General features: G+C 41.1%; 1 protein-coding gene across 1 annotated transcript in view; it reads left to right on the top strand.

Moving 5' to 3' along the window:
• DNAJC24 (DnaJ heat shock protein family (Hsp40) member C24) overlaps positions 1 to 16,170 on the top strand; it is a 115,499-nt gene that overhangs the window by 8,532 nt on the left and 90,797 nt on the right. Inside the window, 2 exon segments of the mRNA XM_077321959.1 lie at positions 13,593 to 13,774; positions 14,981 to 15,116. Coding sequence (XP_077178074.1) covers positions 15,009 to 15,116 — 108 coding nt within the window. The 5' untranslated portion in view covers positions 13,593 to 13,774; positions 14,981 to 15,008.

Genomic DNA, 16,170 nt, shown 5'->3' with positions numbered 1-16,170 from the left:
CTCCCTTGCGGCTCAGGGCAGTTTACATTGAAACTTTCATTATATTTATTTATTTTATATATATCTAGTACAATATAATAAGCTTCCTGATTTGAATTTATACCATTTTTAACAATAGAAACTTGTATCAAAAATAGAACAGTTTATAATTTGATTCAGTTTTACTTCACTGTGTTTCCGTAGGTACAGTTGATGATGGGAGGAGCATCTAGGTTCCGGTTGGTGGTTGGTACACTTGTCTCAACTGACAGCCTGGTGGAAGAGCTCCATTTTGCAGACCCTGCAGAATTGTTTTAGTTCCATCAAGGCCCTGATGTCATCTGGGAGCTCATTCCACCAGGTGGGGGTAAGGACAGAGAAAGCCCTGACTCTGGTCAAGGTCAGATGAGCTTCCCTGGGGCCAGAGACCACCAACTTGTTGATGTTAGTGGAACATAGTGCTCTCCGGGGGGAGGGGGTGTACATAGAGAGGCAGTTTCTCAGGAACTCAGGGCCCAGATTGCATATGGCCTTGAAGGTGATTATCAGAACCGTAAGCTTGATCCAGTAGTCAACTGGTAGCCAGTGCAGCTGTTGGTATGCGGGCTGGATATGAGCCCTCCAAGGTGTTCCCATAAGAATCCTGGCTGCTGCATTCTGCACCAGTTGAAGTTTCTGAATCAGGGATAAGGGTAGAGACACGTAGAGCAAGTTGCAGAAATCCAGCCAAGAGGTGACCGTCGCCTGGATCACATATATTAGCATATATGTGAAGCTAGAATTTATGTGACAGAGTACGTCATGTCAAACTAACTTATAAAGGCAGCCTCCTCCTGAGGGCTGCTGCAGTGAATGCAGCCAGCTGCTGACACAAAAACACCACAGGTTCATCATCTATGGACATTCTGTAGGGTAAAATAACAACATGCATCTCTCTACAGGGCACAGATGGCACAACAGGCATGTTGGAGTCCCTAGTAACTCCAGCAACAACCACCGATCAGACAACACAGCCAGCCATTGCCTGTCAATCCAGCCAGTGCTCCTTGATGCCACTCCCCCTTCACAGAGATGGAGAACCAGTAAACAGGGAAAGACCCATCAGCAGCACAACCCCAACCAAGGCATGTGACCTGAGCACTCCCTCCCCGCTCATACATGAAGGGCAGCTATGCAGAAGAAAAGATGCCCACCCTCTACCCAGCAAGGGCCTAACTGGCAGCAAAAGCACTACCCAGTGTGCTGCAGTGGTGAAAATGACAAACTCTGTGTTAAAGATTATTAGGAAAGGGATTGAGAATAAATCAGCCAATATTGTAATGCCCCCGTATAACTCTATGGGGCTGTCTCATTTGGAATACTGTGTACAGTTCTGGTCACCAGATCTCAAAAAGAACATTGCAGAGCTGAAAATGGTACAGGGGAAGGCAACCAAGATGATTAGGAGTTGGAGTATCTTCCCTGTGAAGAAAGGCTGAAGAGTTTGGGATTTTTCAGTTTAGAAAAGAAATGACTAAAGGAGGACATAATAGAGGCTTATTAAATTATGCATGGGGTGGAGAGAGTTGACAGAGAAAGCTTTTTCTCCCTCTTCCAAAATACTACAACTTGAGGGCATACAATGAAGCTGATACTTAGTGGGTTCAGGACAAACAAAAGGAAATACTACTTTACACAGAGTGATTAAAACATGGAATTCCCTCCTAGAGGCTGCAGTGATAGCCACAGCAAAAAACAGCTTTAAAGGGGGATTAGATAGATTCATGAAGGATAAGTCTATCAATGGCTATTAGCCATGATGACTGAGGGGAACTTCCATATTTAGAGACACAAAACCTCTGAATCCCAAGGCCATGAGGCAACATCAGGGGAAGGCCTTATATGCCCTGTTGTTGGCCTTCCAGAGGAATTGGTTGGTCACTGTGTGAGGCAGGATGCTAGATGAGATGGGCTATTGGTCTGATTCAACGGGACTCTTCTTGACTCTTCTTATGATATGTACCCATGTGCTAGCATCCCTGCCCTAAGCCACCCACACCCTTCCTCTGAAAAAGAAGTGTAAAAAAAGGGGAGGACAGACTTGGCTCGCACCCATATTCTGCCCCCCACCAAGACTAGCTTCCTATCTACTGGGCCAAGAGAGTAGGCCCAAAAGAGACATGCCAGAAGGCCTTAGGTACTCCACTGCAGCTCTGACATGAGTTCCAGCAGCATGGGGCCAGAAAGAGACTATTACATGAGCAGGCATAGTTAAGTGGGATAGCATAGCCAGGGTTCCTGGTTCAGTATCCACATGAAAGAAAGCCAGTGGCAGGAAAAAGCCTAAAAGTCAGAACTTTGCCACCACAAACTGAAAACAGAGGAACAGAACAGCCCAGCCAATGCCCCCCCCCCCAAGTCATCATTTCAGCAGTGGCACCACTCCACAATTCCTGTATGATTCATTCATGGTGGCAACTCTTACAGCCACTCTGGGTCGCCTTCCTTACCAAGCTGCATGGGTTTTCAGATGCCAATAGTGATGTGGGGGAAGGGAGACCACTCTCCCCATGTTGTGAGAGTAGCCAGTCACACTCTTAGACTATCCACCGGCCTTTTCCCTATGCAAGATGCATCCAACAGTCTGCAAAGGCTGTTGTGGTAAGGTGATGGGGACCAATATGTGAGGTTAGCATTCAAGGTTATAGTGGACCTCTGCTATGTTTTGCTGCTGGATGACAGTAGCACCAGAAAGACTAATAACAATGTTCTCAGCCCACCCTCTTGAACACTTGAAGAGGTAGTCTTAAGGGACAGTCACAGATTGGGGGAGGAGGAGGTGAGGGCTCATCTGCTCACAAACAGACAGATAGGGACAAACTTGTAGAACACCCCAGAAATTATTGAAAAACAAATTGTGATGAAGTTCAATTAATGATATTGCCAACTCCGTATGTCTAGTATAACACCTGTGCCTTTGTGGGCTCCTATGAATATACAGGCTGAGCTATTCCTAGCACAGCATTCATGCAAAAGAAGTAGATTTTCTGGATGAAAGGCTACCCAAGGCAGGATGCTTCAGTTGCCAGTGAAAACCCTGAAGGACGTGTGGTAGCCATCCAAATGATGCGTATCGATCCTGTGAGAGTGCCTGCAAGAAATCCCATAGTCATTTGGCCACTGACCCACAGAGCACAGAAGGGCAGTTTCCAGGCATCCCATACTATAGTTGTGTCTTGTCCCCCTATCACTTGGGGACAAGGGTGCCTATCCAGAAAGTGTTCTAAATGCCCAGCACAGGGCTGCCAGGGTCCCTCCCATCCCATCATAAGCAGCTCTTCTGGGTACACTTCTCTGGGAGTATGCCCCATTGCATGACATGGAATATAATGTCAGGCGGTCCTGCTAGCCTTGGGTGTGGGAGGTAGTAATGTTGGGACAGTGTCAAGGGTCATGTGAAGAGCACGTGGCATGCTGGTGCTATCTCTGAGACTGAACCATGGGTTTCCCAGTTAAGGGTGGTGATCCTGGGTTGCAGTGGCTTAAGGGGCTAACTCCTGCCACACCCGTGGGTTTACCGCTTTTCCTGTTGCCAAGGCACTCTGCCATTGCTTGTTAGAGATACACTGTTAAAGACCTTTGTCAGGTCCCTGCACTCTTTCATACCCACCTCATTGGAATGTGCTATTGATCTCATGGGTTACACATAAGTTGCTGACTCATTCAGTCTGTAAAGATACTCTGGGACCTCTTCAGAATCCTCTTTGGTTTTCACTACTTTGAATAATTTGGCCTCATCTGGAATTTGTTCCATTTCATAACTTGTCCCCAGATCCAGATCATATGTACACAAATGTAATGGTGGTGTTCCTAATACATATTACTGGAGGGTGTTGGTTGGTGTGTGTTCATTTCCATTGTGAGATTTGTAAATCTCCTATTGGTTAACCACTTCCTATTCCATGAGAGAACTCATCCTTTAAATAAATTCTGATAAACTTTAAATATATTAAGGTCTCAACTGGTAGTGACTAAAAGGAAAAGAGATTCTGATGTACTATTGAGTAGCTTGAGGAACATTTTTTATTTATTTTATTTATTTAATTTAGATTTATATACCGTCAACTCAGTATGTGGCAGTGATGAAAAAAGCAAACTCAATGCTGGCAAACTCAGTGTAGTAGTTTGAGTATTATATTTGGGTCTAGGAGACCCAGGTACAAATCCCCACTCTGCCTAGGAAGCTTGCTGTTCATCGGCCACTCACATATTCAGCCTACATTGCAGAGTTGTTGTGAGGACAAAAATGGGGAGGGGGATAATGATGCAAGCAGATTTGGATCCTTATGATGTGAGGATAAATAAAGCCAATAAATAAATTGCAAAAGGGGCTAAAATTAGAACTGCCAGTATTGCAATGCCTTTTTATGTATTGTGATGCAGCCACATTTGCAGCATTGTGTCTTTTCTGAATATGTTCTGAGGCAAGTTTGTTCACCCTTCAGGGCAGTTGACTGGCCACTGTGTGAAACAGGAGGCTGGTATACATGGACACCTGGAGTGATCCAACAGTGCCCTTCTTATGTTTGTTGTTGTTGTTATGTGTGAAGTCGTGTCCGACCCATCGCAACCCCATGGACAATGATCCTCCAGGCCTTCCTGTCCTCTACCATTCCCCGGAGTCTATTTAAGTTTGCACCTACTGCTTCAGTGACTCCATCCAGCCACCTCATTCTCTGTCGTCCCCTTCTTCTTTTGCCCTCAATCGCTCCCAGCATTAGGCTCTTCTCCAGGGAGTCCTTCCTTCTCATGAGGTGGCCAAAGTATTTGAGTTTCATCTTCAGGATCTGGCCTTCTAAAGAGCAGTCAGGGTTGATCTCCTCTAGGACTGACCGGTTTGTTCGCCTTGCAGTCCAAGGGACTCGCAAGAGTCTTCTCCAGCACCAGAGTTCAAAAGCCTCAATTCTTTGACGCTCGGCCTTCCTTATGGTCCAACTTTCGCAGCCATACATTGCAACTGGGAAGACCATAGCCTTGACTAAACGCACTTTTGTTGGCAGGGTGATGTCTCTGCTTTTTAGGATGCTGTCTAGATTTGCCATAGCTTTCCTCCCCAGGAGCAAGCATCTTTTAATTTCTTTGCTGCAGTCCCCATCTGCAGTGATCTTGGAGCCCAGGAAAATAAAATCTGTCACTATCTCCATTTCTTCCCCATCTATTGGCCAGGAATTGAGAGGGCCGGATGCCATGATCTTTGTTTTTTTGATGTTGAGTTTCAAGCCAACTTTTGCACTCTCCTCCTTCACCCGCGTCAACAGGCTCTTTAGTTCCTCTTCACTTTCTGCCATTAGAGTGGTATCATCTGCATATCTGAGGTTGTTGATATTTCTCCCTGCAATCTTGATCCCAATTTGTGACTCCTCTAATCCCGCATTTCTCATGATGTGCTCTGCATACAAGTTAAATAGGCAAGGCGACAGTATACAGCCTTGCCGAACTCCTTTCTCAATTTTGAACCAGTCAGTGATTCCATGTTCAGTTCTCACTGTTGCTTCTTGACCTGCATATAAATTTCTCAAGAGACAAATAAGATGCTCTGGTATTCCCATTTCTTTAAGAACTTGCCACAATTTGTTGTGCTCCACACAATCAAAGGCTTTAGCATAGTCGATGAAGCAGAAGTAGATGTTCTTCTGGTACTCTCTAGCTTTCTCCATGATCCAGCGTATGTTGGCAATTTGATCTCTAGTTCCTCTGCCTCTTCGAAATCCTGCCTGTACTTCTGGAAGTTCTCGGTCCACATATTGCTGGAGCCTAGCTTGTAGGATTTTGAGCATAACCTTGCTAGCATGAGAAATTAGTGCAATGGTGAGGTAGTTTGAACATTCTTTGGCATTGCCCTTCTTTGGGATTGGAATGTAATCCAATTCCAATCCAGTGGCCATTGTTGAGTTTTCCACATTTGCTGGCATATTGAGTGTAGCACTTTTACTGCATCGTCCTTTAAGATTTTGAATAGTTCAACTGGAATGCTGTCACCACCACTAGCTTTATTGTTGCTCAGACTTCCTAAGGCCCATTTGACTTCACATTCCAGGATGTCTGGCTCCAGGTCAGTAACTACCCCACTGTGGTCATCAGGGATGTTAAGCTCGCTCTTGTATAGTTGTTCTGTATAATTTTGCCACCTTTGTTTAATCTCTTCTGCTTCTGTGAGGTCCCTACCATTTTGGTCCCTTATCATACCCAACTTTACATGAAACGTTCTCTTCATATCTCCAATTTTCTTGAAAAGATCTCTGGTCCTCCCCATTCTATTGTTTTCTTCTATTTGTTTGCACTGTTCATTTAAGAAGGCATTCTTATCTCTTCTAGCTTTTCTCTGGAATTCTGCATTCAATTGGGTGTATCTTTCTCTTTCTCCCTTGCCTTTCACTTCCCTTCTCTCCTTAGCTATTTGTAAAGCTTCCTCAGACAGCCATTTTGATTTCTTGCATTTCTTTTTCTTTGGGATGGTTTTAGTTGCTACCTCTTGTACAATGTTGCGAACCTCAGTCCATAGTTCTTCAGGCACTCTGTCTATCAGATCTAATTCCTTAAATCTATTTGTCACCTCTACTGTGTATTCGTCGGGGATATGATTTAGTTCATACCTGAGTGGCCTAGTGCTTTTCCCTACTTTCTTCAATTTAAGCCTAAATTTTGCAACAAGAAGCTCATGATCTGAACCACAATCAGCTCCTGGTCTTGTTATTATTGACTGGATAGAACTTTTCCATCTTTGGCTGCAGAGCACATAGTCAATCTGATTTCTGGGTTGACCGTCTGGTGATGTCCATGTGTAGAGTCATCTCTTGGGTTGTTGGAAAAGAGTGTTTGCTATGACCATTGTATTCTCTTGACAAAATTCTACCAGCCTGTGCCCTGCTTCATTTTGTACTCCAAGGCCAAACTTGCCTGTTATCCCGGTTATCTTTTGGCTTCCTACTTTAGCATTCCAATCCCCCATGATGATAAGCACATAATTTTTTGGCGTTGCTTCTAGAAGGTGTTGTAGGGCTTCATAGAACTGATCAACTTCATCCTCTTCAGCAGCAGTGGTTGGGGCATAGACCTGGATCACTGTGATGTTGAATGGTTTGCCTTGGATTCGAACTGAGATCATTCTGTCATTTTGGGGATTGTATCCCAAGACTGCTTTTCCTACTCTCTTATTGATTATGAAGGCTACTCCATTTCTTCTGCGAGATTCTTGTCCACAGTAGTATACCTGATGGTCATCTGAATTAAATTCACCCATTCCTGTCCATTTTAGTTCACTGATTCCTAAAATGTCGATGTTCAGTCTTGTCATTTCTTGTTTAACCACGTCCAGCTTGCCTTGATTCATGGATCTGACGTTCCAGGTTCCTATGGAATAAAAATCTTTACAGCATCGGACTGTCTTTTCGCCACCAGTTACTTCCACAACTGACCGTCCTTTTGGCTTTGGCCCAGTCACTTCATTCATTCTGGCGCTACTCGTACTAGCCGTCCGCTCATCCCCAGTAGCATATTGGACACCTTCCGACCTGAGGGGCTCATCTTCCGGCGTCATATCGTTATGCCTATTGGAACTGTCCATAGAGTTTTCCATGGCAAAGATACTGGAGTGGTTTGCCATTTCCTTCTCCAGTGGATCACCTTTTGTCAGAGCTCTCAGCTATGACCTGTCCATCATGGGTGGCCCTGCACGGTATAGCTCATAGCTTCACTGAACTACGCAAGCCCCCTTGCCACAACAAGGCAGCGATCCTTGAAGGGGGTTCTTATGTTTATGTTATCCCATTGTTGTCATGTTTACTCAGGAGCCTTTGGTCGAGAGATTTGGAAGCCAGAGTGTATAGATCTAGAACAGCGTTCTCAGCTATGGAGCATGATTTTCCTCCCTCCCATTCCTATCCTTGGGAGACGCTTCTCCCTCAAGAACAGGATTTAGGGGGTATTTCATACTGCCATGGAAGCTTTGGGGTTCACTGTTTCTTTCTCCTAGTTTTTCTTTTTTTATCTGAGGTGCAGCATTGTTTGCCTTTTCTTCTTGGGGTTGTGTTTCTTTTAAAAGTTGATTTTTACAGTTCTTTTTTCAGTGTTCAGTTTTACAGGTCTTTATTTCAGTGTTTTGTTCTGGGGGTGGGGCACTGTAGCTGTAGTTAGAGTAGTCCATTCTCCCAGTTTGGTAGCTGTTCTTGTTGTAGTAGGTTGCCAACTTTGGGTACTGTTGTTCTGTTCTAGTTTGCTGGCCTGGGGGGCACTGTTTGGTTTTCCTGCCAGAGCTGTTCTCACAGAGCAGTTCTGTCAAAGCTCTCTCAGCGTATCTGGCATCAAGAGACGAAGGAAAGGCCATTGTAAGCTGCTTTGAGACTCCTTTGGAGCATCTCCCACCCTCGGCTTATATGCAATTCAATAAGTTTGCCCAGATTTTGTGGTAAAATTAGGTGTCTTGGCTTATATGTGGGTATGCTTATATGTGAGTATATATGGTATATAGAAATCTTACCTTGTATTTGAGCTTTCTGCAAAGGCTGAGATACATTTTCAAAGCATTTTGGAGTACTAATGGCTTACCAAGCATTTCTGAAACATTTCCTTATTCTTTGGTGCATCTCATAAGCCTGGATTTCTGTACCAGTTCACAGAGCTTGTGACAGTTTGCGCGAGTGGCTTCTGTGCGTACCATGAAGTGCTTCCATTTCTGTAAGAGTCAGTTCTTTCTTCCCCTTGTCCTCCAGTTCCCTGGATCATTGTCTCCTTGGTCCTGAATTTCCCCTGGTGTATGGTTAATGAGAAGCTGTCATTATTGTGTCAGCACATTTCAAAGGCTTTCTCTTTTTCTGCAGTTCATTAATGTAATGAGGTGTTAGCCATTGCCTGACATTGATTGCATTATGTGCTTTTACTGAGAGGAGGAATCAAGAGAACTATTTCCCTGGGTATAGGAGATTGGAAGACAGTCTTTTTCCAGTTTTCTGTTCTCATTTGTGAACTGGGAAAATGGTTCCAATGCCTCATATGTAGCAAATTTGTCAAGGCTGCAATTCAGAATGTACTTATAAGGAAATGGCCAATGTTGAATTCAGAGGGACTTATTACTTTGTAAAGTTCATTGAATCTTTTTTTTTAGCAAGAAAAGAAAAAGGAAGGGGGGGGGAGGTCAATGGCTGGGATCCAAAACGCTGCTTTAGATATTCCTAATAGTTTGAGTAATTAAGGTTTTTTTTCATTTGAGTAGTTGACCTTCATGCCATAACTCAAGCTGCTTTTCAGAGTACCCTCAGTTTCCAGAATACGGTGTCACACAGTTAAGAAACATAAGCCTACTGCTGTCTTAAGAACGTGGAACTAGTTGCAGTTTTTTGTATCTCAGTTAATGTAATTTTTTTAACATGAGAGGAATTGTGTTTCCCACTCAGAGGCTGCAGTAATTCATAGCTTTCACAGAGTATAAAACTCAGACAACGGGTGGGGATTTTATGTTCTTGCCAGATAGATATCAAGCACATTAAAGAATAGATATGTGTTGGATATCAAAAAGCTTAACACTAAATCTAGACAAAGCAGAGATTCAGCCAAAGATTTTAGCATAGAAGTAGTTTTGTAGTGGGACAGAAAATCCAGAGGAAGATGGAGATTAAATGATACTGTTCTGCTACAAGAACAGGTAGTAAGCAAGTGCAAAAAAATTCTGGAATAATATAGAAGGAATGGCCTCAGCTACAATTTGGGAAGCCAGCAAAGCTTTTTATTAGAGGAATCTTGTTAGCAGCTGCCACCAAGAAGAAAACAGAAAAATCAGAACAAACCAAAATATTAGTAGAAAGAAATCCAGAGATTGGAGCAAAACCACAAAACCCCAACAACCCTCAAATAAAGACACACTGGTAGAGATCAATTAGACAAGCCAATTAGGCAGGTTAGAAATGGAAGAGGGACAGAAATATTTATAATTTTGAAAACAAAGACATTTTGAGCATGCAAACAAACCTGGTAGATACTTGGCATACTGTCTTAGGAAGGAGAAAGAAAAAGAGTAATAGCATGTATTAAAAAAGGAGTTCAAATGACATATGCAGAAATAGAAGTACAAGAACAGTTTATCAATGCCCTTTCAGGATGATACAAAAAGAAGCCTGTGTCAGAAAACTGAAGAAGAGAATATCTAAAATAAACCCTGACAACAAAGTTTATGCCAGTGCACAGAAAAAAATTAAATCAAATAGTAATTCAAAAAATCTCGCAGGTAATAAAAAGTATGAAAAAGGACAAAGCACCAGGCTCAGATGGGCTGACAGCAATGTATTATAAACATTTTAAAAACTTTTTAATTTTAAAAAGAAAGCAAATAGACAAGCAGAAAAGAAAAAAATAGACATCAAATTAAGGCTTGGTATAGATTGAGCAATATAATAAAAAAGGATAAATAACCAGCAAACATTCTGAAGCAGATTGAATACCATTACACAAAATTCTGAATGAGATAAAGGAAGAAAAGGCAGGACATGGCAAGAGGTGTATATACATATAACATTTTAATATAATAAAGAATACGACACTACCACAGGGATATAGAAGATGAAAAAGAGCAGCTGTTTTTTTTGTCCCCCCTTTTTACTATCTAAAGGAGGCTCAAGGTGGCTTGCAATTGCCTACCCTTCTCCCAACAACAGGCACCCTGTGAAGTAGTTAAGACTGAGAGACCTCTGAGAGAAGTGTGACTGGCCGAAGGTCACCCAGGTGGCTGCATATGGAGGAGTAGGGAATCAAATCTAGTTCACCAGATTAGAGGCTGCCACTTTTAACTACAACATCAAGATGGCTTTCTAGCTCTACTGAACATAAATTATAAAATTATTTGCCATAGTAATGGCAGAAAGACTAATAAAATCCCTATCCATTGTTCCTCTTAATATTTGTGAAACAGCCCTAGAGGTGGAGAGTGTCCTGGCTGTCTGAGATGGAATAGGACAGATCAGGGTATAGCCAGCAAAGCTGGCCGCACCCTGATGGGCCCTTCCTTTCCAGCTCCTTCCCTGGGCACTTTGCTCTCAGATGTTTGAGAGACACATAGAGAGACACAGAGAGCCCTGCCAAATCGCAAATGACTCCTGATTACCTGCTATGGCTCCTGCTGCAAGGGAGAGACAGACAGAGATAAACAAGCCCCAAACTGCAAACGACCCTTGCTTCTGAAGGAGCCCTGATTATCTCCTATGGCTCCTGCTGAGAAAGAGAGATCTGCATCTGCCAGTGTCCCCTGGGTACTAGCGCCCATTGCATTCCTGGTTGCAGTGGGCTTCCTTGCTAGTATATTCAGAATTTAATACACATTAATCAAACTGGCCTTGTACCAAAGAGATATATAAAAGATAATATACAATTCCTAAGAGATTCAGCTGAATTTATAAACAAGAAAAGAAAGCAGCATTTTTATTTCTGGATGCTGAAAAGCGTTTGATAATTTAACATTGTCTTTTTTCCCTGAATGTACTTCAAAATATGGGGTTTGGCTATAAGTTCTGTAACTGGATGCAAGGTATATAGTCATGCCAACAAGCAAATATCTTAATAAATGGAAAATTACAGAACAAAATTCATACAAAAAGGGAACACTCCAGATCAAAGGAATAAAATCAGTGATTTAGAATTTAAAATGAAAAGTTATGCAGCTGATGTGGTTGTAAGTCTTGGTTCCCCAAAAATCATTACAGTACAGAACGGAATTTATTGAAGAATTTGGGTCCTTCTTAGGATATAAAATCAGCATGAAGAAGATGAAATTCTTAACGCAACAACAAGAAGATTTTAGAATGTATATGTAAATTATCTGGGAATAAACGTCTGGCCAAAACTGTAATATTTTTTAAAAAATCAATTATCAGAAAAACTGGAAATTGATACAAGCAGATTTATCCAGATGACCGGGAAGAATTTGTGCAAAATAAATGTACTGCCAAAGCTAACAATTGTATTCCAAATGCTACCTAAACATACACACACATGTATGTATGTATGTATGTATGTATGTATGTATGTATGTATGTATGTATGTATGTATGTATGTATGTATGTATGTATAAGAAAGGATCACACCCAGGTTTCTGGTGGAGTGGGCTACTGCTGGACACACTGAATCATGGTTGGGTAAGTGCATTTCCTCGCTTGGTCCCTTCCTACCCAGCCACAGGACCTCCGTCTTTGAGGGGTTGAACTTCAGACGACTCTGCTTGAGCCATTTTGTCTCTGCTTCCAGACATCTGGCTAAAGTTTCTTCGGGGGACAAATGCTGGCAGGGACTCAGCAAGACAAATGCTGGCAGGGGCTCATGGGAATTGTAGTCCATGGACATCTGGAGGGCCGCAGTTTGACTACCCCTGATCTAGAGTGTCAAACGCTGCTGACAGATCTAATTATGATAAATGCACAGGGAAAAATCAAGTCCTGGCAAGAAACTAGAGATGAAGGAATAATGAGTGAGTGGTTGCTATATCATCATTGTGAAAACTAAAAAGTATTATCAAACATTGTAGGTGGATTGAGAGGTAACTGAAATGGAACAGCTGATTATAAAACAAAAAGACTATTTATTACAATGGATATATGTTATTACTTCAATTAGAAGCAGAAGAAAAAAGTAGAAAAAGTAGAAGAAAGGTATGATTAAATTAATCTTAATTTTAATTTTTAGTTAAATTTTAGAGTGCAGATAGCTATGCATATATGGCAGTGGTTCCCAAACTTATCTTGCCTACCGCCCCCTTTTCAGAAAAAATATTACTCAGCGCCCTGGAAATTAATTTTTAAAAAATTTAATAGTTATTCATCACCCCCAAATGCACCTGTGGCCCATCGCCGCCCCCCCTGGATTGCTGCAGCACCCACCGGGAGGCGGTAGTGCCCACTTTGGGAATCACTGATCTATGGGAACTGTTACTGGGGGGAAAGAAATTTACAGCCATCAACACAACACATCAAAAGAAAACTGGTTCAAAATGTTTTTAGATGGTATGTTATCCCAATGGATATTGAGGAAGCAGAAAAAAACTACATAGGAAAATGCTGGAAATGCCAAGACATATATGGAGACTCTTACTGTATGTAGTGAACTTGTAAAAATGCAAAAAACTAGAAGGAAATTCATGGAAAACTGCAGAGTATATTACATTTTATATTCCAAATGGAAGCTAAGAATATTAGGCAAGGTAAAGGTAAGGGTAACCCCTGTGCAAGCACCGGGTCATGTCTGACCCTTGGGTTGATGCCCTTTGCGTTTTCATGGCAGACTCAATATGGGATGGTTTGCCAGAGCCAGTTTGGTGTAGTGGTTAGGAGTGCGGACTTCTAATCTGGCATGCCGGGTTCGATTCTGCGCTCCCCCACATGCAACCAGCTGGGTGACCTTGGGCTCGCCACGGCACTGATAAAACTGTTCTGACCGGGCAGTGATATCAGGGCTCTCTCAGCCTCACCCACCCCACAGGGTGTCTGTTGTGGGGAGAGGAATGGGAAGGCGACTGTAAGCCGCTTTGAGCCTCCTTCGGGTAGGGAAAAGCGGCATATAAGAACCAACTCTTCTTCTTCTTCTTCTTCTTCTTCCCCAGTCATTACTGTTTACCCCCCAGCAAGCTGGGTACTCATTTTACCGACCTCGGAAGGATGGAAGGCTGAGTCAACCTTGAGCCGGCTGCTGGGATTGAACGTCCAGCCTCATGGGCAGAGCTTTCAGACTGCATGTCTCCTGCCTTACCACTCTGTGCCACAAGAGGCTCTTATATAATATTAGGTATGTTGCCTAAAAAACATTGTAAGAGATATTCATATATGTGGTGACAGTGCCTAGAATTATCTACACAACAAAATAGAAATTAGACGTCTGTCAAAACTTAGAAGAATGGTAAAATAAACTTGATGACTGTGCAGTAATGGCAAAATTAATAACCTGTTTGAAAACCTGATCACTTACAAAATTTGAGGAGAGAGATGGAGTGTGTATTATGCATGCAGGAAACAATTTTAGAATGAGAAACAGTTTAAAGTATATAAATGTAATGCAAGTAGATTTTGAGGAGAAATATCTTTTATTATCAGATGAGATATTTGCTTTGTATTTTAAAGATATAACAAGTATACTGAAATGGTGAAATGTGTATTATTTAGCTTATAGTAATGATGAAACTAATAATATAGTTGCAAAATAAAGCCATTATAAAATCTGAAATTTAAAATGTTTAATATATTTTATTCTGTAGATAGTGTCTTAAAATTATAATAAGGGGGATGTTGGAAAATATGTTATTTTATGTATATTCTGTAATATTTAATCCTTAATCTATAAAGGTAAAGGTATTCCCTGTGCAAGCAGTGAGTCATGTCTGACCCTTGGGGTGACGCCCTCTAGCGTTTTCTTAGCAGACTCAATACAGGTGTTTTGCCATTTCCTTCCCCAGTCATTACCGTTTACCCCCCAGCAAGCTGGGTACTCAGTTTACCGACCTCAGAAGGATGTTTGTGTCAGTACTGTGCAAGTGGTTGCTTTTCCAGATGTCTACAAGTCATATGCCTATTGTATTATCTTTTTTATGTCCCATTGTTTTGATTGTACTAATTTATTCTATGTAATCTACTTTGGGTCACAATGAGAAGGGCAGACTACAAATAACATAACAAATAAAATAAAAACATTTAAAAATGTTTTGAAGTGAGATTAAATGTTTTCAATAAATGAAAAAAGAAGCTATAAAATTTGGTGCTTGTCAGGTTGAATCGTGCCATGAGTATTGGGATATATACTGGGAGAAAATAATTTAGAGGAAGTAATCCTAGAAACTATTGTACAACTTTTGGGGTGGATTTGTGGCATCACTGTTGAGTTCCGATTTTCAAGAGTATTATCATTGTCCCATTTCTCTGCAATGTGTTCCCATCGCAATGCTTCTTTCATTCTTAAAAAAAAATCTTTATAATTTTGTTACCTTTATTGTTAAAACAGGCACTATAAATAATTATCTCGTCATGCAATGGCTTATGGAGAATTACCTAAAGAGAACTGGTATAGCATTCTGAATGCAGAGCCATCAGATAGCCTGGCAGAATTGAAAAGGAAATATCAAAAGCTGGTATTATTGGTAAGTATCTTAAACCTATTGAATTGCAAAAATAAATAACTTAAAAATAATATGCAGTCATTAAACGTTATGTAAACAGAACTAGATGTAGTATCTGATAGTTACATTATGTGTGCAAATAGTTTATTAAATACTCCTGGAAACTGATTTTGTCCCTTTAAAAGCCTTGAAATGTTCTTGTTTTTTCTCAGCGTTTAAATAATACTAAAGAATCTGGTAGCTTTTTTTCCCAATCACATGAAATGAAAATGAGACAAAAGAAGCTCGCAAACTTATAAATAATTCTTTATCTTAATTAAAGAAAATGTCTGACCTTTCTTTCTGATTGTGGCAGCATGAAATGAATCAATCAGTGTTTGTGACTTTATAATTTGCTACCATGGAAGCAATTATAATGTCACTATCACTACTAGACTGTGGCATCACAAGATAAATTGAGCATGAGATATGAAAAAAAATCTGTAAAATTGTATTGTTAAATGGGAGTAAAATCAGCATGTGAAGTTTTACTAAACTTAGACTCTTTTTGGTTTAACTGTTTGTAGAAGTTGTAGAAGTTCTTATGTAAATTATATGTGTTTCCTCAGGATCTTCAAGTGTGTTTTTAACATAGATCCAATAACAATATATGTAAAGGTATATTGGATGAGTCCAACCGTGTTTTCTGCATGCTGCCACAATACTGAACATACTCAGACAAGTATCTTCACTCTGTCATGTCTCCAAGTACAATGCGACAATGAATCACTCACTGATTATAGGCAAAATTTTAAGACTGATTATAGGTACTTTTAAAACAAAAAGTTTTATTCAAGGTCTAAGATTTGTGTGCAGACACACTTCTTCAGATATTAATCATTGTTTGTGTCTTTATCATTTGGTACCATGGAAGCCATTATAATGTCACTATCACTACTAGACTGTGGCATCACTGGATAAATTGAGCATGCAGTATTTAAGTCTCAGTGTATATATGAGTAATTTTGGATATTAGCAACTGCAAATATTGCCACTATATTTAAAACTTCTGTGTCCCAAGTAATTGGATTATACT

Source organism: Paroedura picta, chromosome 2, assembly GCF_049243985.1.
Source record: "Paroedura picta isolate Pp20150507F chromosome 2, Ppicta_v3.0, whole genome shotgun sequence".
Taxonomy (NCBI): Eukaryota; Metazoa; Chordata; class Lepidosauria; order Squamata; family Gekkonidae; genus Paroedura; species Paroedura picta.
This window is presented reverse-complemented; position numbering and strand designations above follow the sequence as displayed.